The sequence below is a fragment of the Pseudomyrmex gracilis genome, unplaced genomic scaffold (genome assembly GCF_002006095.1).
Source record: "Pseudomyrmex gracilis isolate BER0280 unplaced genomic scaffold, ASM200609v1 scaffold_674, whole genome shotgun sequence".
In the NCBI taxonomy this organism is placed as follows: Eukaryota; Metazoa; Arthropoda; class Insecta; order Hymenoptera; family Formicidae; genus Pseudomyrmex; species Pseudomyrmex gracilis.
In genome coordinates, this window is record NW_018021258.1 from 46785 (window position 1) to 54310 (window position 7526).

Sequence of the window (7526 nt, forward strand, 5' to 3'; positions counted from 1 at the left end):
CTGCCAGGTGTCTCACCACGCCTACCCGGAAAATCACTTTTCTTCGAAGAGACCGAGCAGCCTAATCCTGGAGCCGAAAAACAAAAACCAAAACTCACTTTATGAAAAACAAATGTCCTCCTCTCCTTGACAACGGACAAAACACTTCCCCCAAGCCTCCTGAGTGGTCGCACAACACGGGAAATAGACGCACACGCGGAAAACTCTTTTTCGAAAAAAGCGATTTATCGAAAAATCGCTCTAGGCCCGGAAAAGCCTTATTGGCTCTAAAACAGTTTTATTAAACTGATTTTTAGAACTGTTTTTGCGTTAACTAATGCTGGGCCAAGCCCGGCGGCACTGCAAGACCGGGATGACCCGCGACGGAGCCGGAGCAAGCTCCGGGCGTCCGTCCAGTTCCAAAAATCAGTTTAATATTCTAAGACCGCTTTGCGGTTTGTATCAGATATTAAGCTGATAAGAACAGAGTAACGTTTTGTTTATTTACCAATTAATGTTCCCCGGGGGGACAAGCTCCCCCGGGGTGGTATACAAGAATAGTGTATGGGCGGCAGCTGCCGCCCACGCTCGCGCGCAATATATTTTTTCATAAAAATTGGCCGGGGACATGGCCCCCCCGGCTAGGAGGCGCAAATAATCCCGTGAGAGGGGGCACATACTTACCGTCTCTAGTGAAGGGAAAGATGCACCCCCTCGTCACGGCTCGGGTGATTGCGATAAAATATCGCCCCAGCTAACCTGCTGGGGCGATATTCCCAATGTGCGCGCTAAGTTTAGTGCTTATACATATGTATAGGCTCCCAGGTTTAAACGCAGAGAATTATGACAAGAACCTGGGAGCTGCAGCGCGGTTCAAATCCAATATAATCGCTACTCTGTAGCATGCATTGACATTGAACTATAAGAAAAGTAATCGCATGCATAATAAATAATTCAAAAGATAAATGAATAAATAAATAAGCGCGACACACACACTCGACTAAAATACAAAAGTAATACGCGACATTCACACTCGGATAAAATACAATAAAGAAGTTCGCGACATTCACACTAGAGGGCCCGCACAAAATTAACATAAACGTCAATATAAAAATAAAAAATAATGAAAAACGCAGTCATCAAAAAAGAATAAAAAGAAATAAGTCATAAAATAACAATAAAAAGAAAATAAAAATTAAAAATGGCCCAATAATAACTTCCGCGACATACACACTCGGAATAAATTAACACGCAAACAAATAAATAAATATGAACAATAAAAAATTTCTCGGGAGAGGAGGACCCTACATCTGGCGCCCGCGATGCGCCAGGATCGCCATCTCCCGTTCCCCGTAACGACGGCGAATCGCTCGCGTATTGTCTCGGAGCGTTCCGCCGGGTGACCGAGCAGCCGCCGCGTACTGCCGCACCCCGGAGACGTGCTCCACGTAAATGTCCCGCGACCAGCGTATGGTATCGGAGACCATGAGACGGCGCATCATCGCTGCGTACGTGTTGGAAACACGCAGCAGCTTCAACACCGCCTCATTCCTCCGGTCCCATGAGCCGAGGGAGCCGACCACGAACGGCGTGACTACCACACGGTACCCTTCCCGCGTGAGGGCCTCAGCAAGAGGAGTGTACTTGGTGACCTTCCTCGCTCTTGCTTCATCGAACGCCTCACGACGGTTCTCGAAGGGCACCGTGACGTCAACAATGATAATCGACCGCGACTGTTCGTAACAAATCACGAGGTCGGGCCGAAGACTTGCCAATTCGGGATCGACCCCCTCGACCCGCTAGTTAGTTCGGACTTCAACTGGCAGTCGGATGGCCCTAGCTAATCGTAGCAACAGGTCATCGTGCCTGAGCTGTATCGCGTCGGAATGGACCCCACAATGATTGATCACGTGGGGAAGGGTCTCGGCATTTTTTCCGCACCGCCGACAACGCGCATCGCCCTCCCCTCACCGACGTGCGCCGTTGAGTCGGCGAAGCGGGTGAAGCTGCCAGTGCGCATAAAGTGATTGCTCACTCCATGACGCATGGCCACCTCGAACAACTTCCCCTGATCCTTTTTGGCGAGCAATGTGCTCGTATAATACGACGCGATAGCCAGGCGTAGTGCATGGATGACCTGCGCCCGCGCTTCTGGTGGGATCTTCACCAGGTTACCCCCCGTGCCCCGACACACCAGAAGAATCTCCCGCGTCTCTTCCGCCAACATCCAGCGGATCCGCAATCTGGAGGACTGCCGTCTACACGCGTTTCGCGCATCCGACCAAAGGGAGCGCTCTCCACCGTCGCGGAACTTTCTCTCGAGCGAGCCCGAGAGAAACGAAGCGATGTCCTGCTCCGTTGGTACTGAACCAATTTGCCGCTGAACCACTCCCCTCATCGACGCCCACGCCAGGTCTCTGACTCCAGCGTCGCCAGCCGTGAGAACACGGAAGACGTGCGCTATTGTCAGGACGTCGGCGAGGTCAGCGAGCGGAAGCAGGCCACATCCCCCCTTGTTAGGAGGGAGGTAGACTACCTCCGCGCTGGCGCGCTGAGGGACGTTGAGCCACGACTTGGCCAGCCTTCTTATCTGCTTGTCCGCGACCTTCACGAGGCCCTTCTCCACTTTAGCACCCCGCAACAAGAAGTCGAGACGTGGCAGGATGTAAGTAGCCACCATGTCGACTCGCTGCCACGGGGCTAGCAACAAGCGCTCGACGCGCTGTAAATCCTCCATCATGCCCTGGATCGTAGAATAGGTGTTCTGATCAACGAAAAACCCCGTCGGAATGCCGAGGTGCCTATATCCTTCTCCTTCTGCCAGGCATTGCATCATCTCTCCCTGAATCTCGAAGCGGGTCGGGAGGACGCGATCCAATTGCCCCGCTCGGATGTGCAAACTTGCACACTTCGCGGGGTTGAATCGCAGGCCTACCGACCGCGCCTCGGTTTCCACGACGGTGAGAAGTCGTCGCAACCCCTTTGGAGTATCCGCTACTAGTGCGATGTCATCCGCGTACGCTAGTGCGGACCACCGCTGCCCCAAGATGTTGTAACCCATGTTTTCTGCGGTGGTCGCGCGCAGCACGGAGTCAATCGCAAAATCGAACACTATTGGGCTTAGTGGGCATCCCTGTTTAANTCCAGAGCGGATGGGGATTGGTGCCATCCACCCGTCGGACGTGCGCACACATGTTGCGCATCCCGCGTACATGGACCCCCACAGGTTTGTGAAGGACCCAGGCACCCCGGACCGAACTAATGCTCCCCTGATCGTCGCGTGCGGGACCGATCCAAACGCATTGGATAGATCCAGCCACGCCACGACCAATTCTTTTTGAGATCGTCTCGCGTCTGTCAGGATTTCCTGCAGGACGAAGTTGTGCTCGTAGCACCCCTCGTCCCGCAGGAAACCCTTCTGTACCGGGCTAAGCTTTTGACGAAATATCGCCCAGTCCGTCAGACGATCGGCTACGACTGCGGCGAAGAGCTTGGGCGTAGTATCGCCCATAGCGAGAAGGCGCCAATTTTCCAGATCATTCTGGTCGCCTTTTTTGTACACCAATACTGTGTTGGAGTTCTTCCAGGACGCGGGAACAACCTCTAGGCGCAGGCAGATGGTAAATAACGCCGTGAGAAGGCGCGACCCAGGATTCGCTTCACGGAGGTCCTTGTAGGTCAGCCCGTCGGGCCCCGGCGCGGAGTTACTCACGCGTCGAATGCGACGTTCTTGTTCCGTGAAGGGATCCGTGAGGAACGCCAACTCACCATCCGTCAGAAGCTCGGTTGGTTTCACGGCGTCGGCGCCATCCAGCGGCAATCCGCCGCGGTATAGGTCGGTGAAGTACTCATGGACCCGTTCCTTCTGCACTTTGCAGAATTCAGGGGGCCGACAAAGTACTTCCCGAACAGCTTTGCGTCGGTTGCCCCTGCATAGCGCCTGTATACGCGCCGCTTTGCGCACCCAGTTCGCGCGTCCTTCTCCTGAAATTCCCTGGCGATTGCTCTCCCTATTGGCGCCGTCTAGCTCACCAGGCGCATGTCCAGCTCCTCGACGCGGTCGCTCCGACCCCGCACGCACTGGACGATTTGCGGATACGCCGCGTCGATGCCCAGCGTCCGTTGCATCCTTCCCGAAGTAATTCGCGGCGCAAGTCGCGAAGTCATCCAGGTCCGCAACCGAGGCGATGCCCGCCGCACGCCCAAACAGCGCGTCTCTTTCAAATAGCCGCGCGCGCCCGCCTCGCCTCTCAGCGGGAACGGGACGCTGCACGGGTCGCTGCGGAAACGTCTGGGGGGGGCATAGTTGACGGGACGCCGCGGGCTCTGCGCATCGGCGGACGCACCGCTGCGAAGCGATCTCGTTGTTATATCCCGCTCGACACGTCTTAGGGTCGTGGGATTTGAATTTACGGGAGAACGCCCCCGGCGGCGGGCACGTTGACATGGTTCAGCCTTCTAGCGCTCGGGGCTTCCGGCTGGCTCGCTCCGAGCCTCCACTAATGGGGAACTAATGTCCCGTTCCCTCCCGGGAAACGGAAGGGGAGGATAGTTCGCCGACGTTACGGGTGGCGGGGTACGCGTCGCCCGCGACCCGGACTCCGCCGGCGCTAGAATAGGGGAATTGTTCGCGGGGGGTGTGGCGAAGTGTCTTCTCCCCGCTCTTCGCCCGCGACTCACGGTCCACTCACCACCGCTTTGGACCTCTGCTACTTCACTATCCCTCGCTGGTGGCGTCGACCTCCGCTGTTGCTGCTGCTGCTGCCGCTGTTGCTGCTCCACCCCGGGGTGTTCGTGGGGTGGAGTTTTCTTCTTCCTTGTCTGGCCCCACGCACCCTCTCCCATTACGAGGGAGAATCCTTCGCTGCAGGGTGCGGGCGACCAGACGGTCCGTTGTTGCACCACCGGCGGTGACCGACGTCTCGCTGGCAGGGGGGGACTCGGTGTCCTGCGCTCCCCCAGTGGGAGACCCGTTGTCATAATGGGGCTCCCACACGTCGTGGTTGTCACCGTGGTGGTGGTGACGGTCGCGGGCAGCGACGTCGTCGGTACGTACTGCTGTAGCAGAGCGGGAGGCACCGTCACTCGGATGTTGGACGTGACCCTCGGTGCCCCCGCTGCTGGTACCGGAGGAGGTGAAGGTATTCCGAGGGGGGGTAATGTCACCCCCCTGCTGCTGGCCTCTCCCCAACGTGGCGACGCCGCTGCTGCCGGTATCGACGCCACGGGACTGCCGGACGATGTACCGGCCGGCATAGCTGCAGAGCTCTTCTCGGATGATACCTTGGCGCTCTGCAGCCCCCGTGACGCCGGCCCCCTGTCTCCGTCTCCGGGCCTCACACGTCTCAGAGACAGGGGGAATTTTCGCCTCGTCGCCTCGGAGCTCTTCTCGACCGGGGCGTTTGTGACCGTCCGCTTCTCCAAAGATGTACGCTGGCCCCCGCTGGTGGTCTGCAGGGGTGACTTGTATGTGGACGGCCTCCTGCTGGCGACGCCCCCCGCTGATGTCCTCGCTGTCCCGTCCTTCGGGGAGCGGGGATGCGCACGCACCGGTCTGGCAGCTCCGAAATTCCTGCTGGGCGCGCCGTGAGTCCGCCGCATTCCTCCGGTCTCCTGGGGTGATGGTGTGGCGGCGGGCGATCTGGATGTTCTTGATGTACCTCCCCCCCTTGCTGTGTAACATCCTGCGGAAGATGGTGATGGGGGGGGGGAAGGCGGCGCGCGAGCAACGAGGTGCCGGCTTTCCTAAAAATACTGCTACCCCCACTCGAGAGGGTAGATAAATCCGCGACCGACTATCTCCTGGCGGCAGCTGTTCTCCTCGTCGACGCCTTCTTCGGGACGACCCCCTTCGATGGTCCCGGCTGGGGCACCGTCCCCGCAGCCGTCGCTTTCGGCGGCCTCATGGTTGAAATGGCCGCTTCTTCTGCTGTGACGGCTGCGTATGTGGGGGATGGTCCTGTTGGTGGTGTTGATGTAAAGGGCCCGCTGGGTTGAGTCCTCGAAGCTGGGCGGGCCCTCTTGGTGGCGGTGTCGGTGTAACGTGAGCCGGGTTGCCGCGGATTGTTGGAAGTATTTTTTGCGGGGGGATTCTTTTTATTGATGGTCGGGGCCGCTGACGACGCGGAAGATGGCGCGGCTCCAGGTTCGCTATCTAATCTATTTTGACCCTCCTCCGCGTCACCCGGGGGTTGGGGGTGCAACTTTTCAAAATGTAATTTAACATCTTTCTGCGGGTACCTCGTTTTCTCCCTGTACCTGCAGAATCCACATTTATATGTAATACTATCCCCCGTGTGGTCTTTTTTAAGATCTTTTGCAAGGTGAGGCGGGTCCGCGAATGTTCCAGCGCGCACGGACGGACGTAATGGGTCGCTGCCGTGGCAGCGAGGACAAATCACGCGCGCTGGAAGCGGGATCTCGATTACAATTTCTCTAGGCTCGGCTTCTAGGGACATTTTTCAAACGCTTGGCACAGTGCCTGTGCGGATTCGCCTTAAGGAGTGATTCGGGGCTCTACCGCTCTGCGTCGCCTCGATAGGCGACGACAACGTACCTGTCACACGAATAGCACGGACAACAACAAAGACGGCAAGTACAATAAATATAATAAATAAATAAAAATATAAAAATAATAATTTTTGACAGGTGCGGGCGATTGAACGCGGATGCGCGGATGGGATGTACGCACTAACCCCGAAGTGCCTGCCGGATACGCCTCTGCGCACGAGTGTCACCAGCCGCAATCTTTTTGCTAATAATGAGGGTAAATTTTTGTTTTATTGTTTTAATATATATATAGTTGGGATCGGGGGGAGCGCGCGATCCCAACTTACCGTATATTAACCCTCTATTAATTATTTAAAATTCTAAAATTGACAATAATGCTCCCCCTTCGTTTTGCAGGTTATGCGGCTTGGTGACTGTCAGCAGAGGCGTGTGTATGAACAAATACAAAGGTGAGTAATAATTTAGTAATAAATTTGGCAGGCACCTATTGCAGGCACTGTGCAATAATTCCCTGTAAAATGATTTTTCAAAAATAGGCGAGCGGAAGGATTACTGCACAAGACAGGAGTTTTACGACTACACTTAACCTAACCTGTCAAGGTGCTGCAGATGGAAGTTGCTGTGACAATATTATTAATAAATAAATGAAAATGACAGGAGGTGGGTGGTTGGAGTAAAAACAATTTATAAATGTATAAAAATATTATCTCTTTGACCGTAAAACTACTCTGCACACGGGTAAAACAAATAATAGTGTGCTGAGCAATGTATTAAAGAATAAAATAAAAGTTTGTCACAGAAATAAAAATGAGATGTAAAATTATTTCCACCCACTCTCTCGCAGCTGCAGCACAGTCAAGACGATGACGCAGCACAATTTGGATGAACACAGATTTACACCTGGCAGGCGACACACGAATAAAAATAAAAAATATAAAAATAAATAAAATAGAATACGGACGCGCACTGTTGTAAATAAATAAATAAATAAATAGACAAAAATAATATAAAAATAAAGACGCGCACACACGCAACAA

The 7526-nt window shown here is 54.7% G+C and overlaps 1 protein-coding gene across 1 annotated transcript; it reads right to left on the reverse strand.

Annotated features, from left to right (window-relative positions):
- Positions 1-806: 806 nt before the first annotated feature.
- Positions 807-5580, reverse strand: LOC109861282. The gene is made up of 3 exons (XM_020440856.1): positions 4671-5580; positions 1951-4059; positions 807-898 (listed from the first exon to the last, which is right to left on the reverse strand). Exons 1-3 carry the CDS (start codon positions 5578-5580, stop codon positions 807-809), a joined length of 3111 nt encoding a protein of 1036 aa, XP_020296445.1.
- Between the last annotated feature and the right edge of the window lie 1946 nt (positions 5581-7526).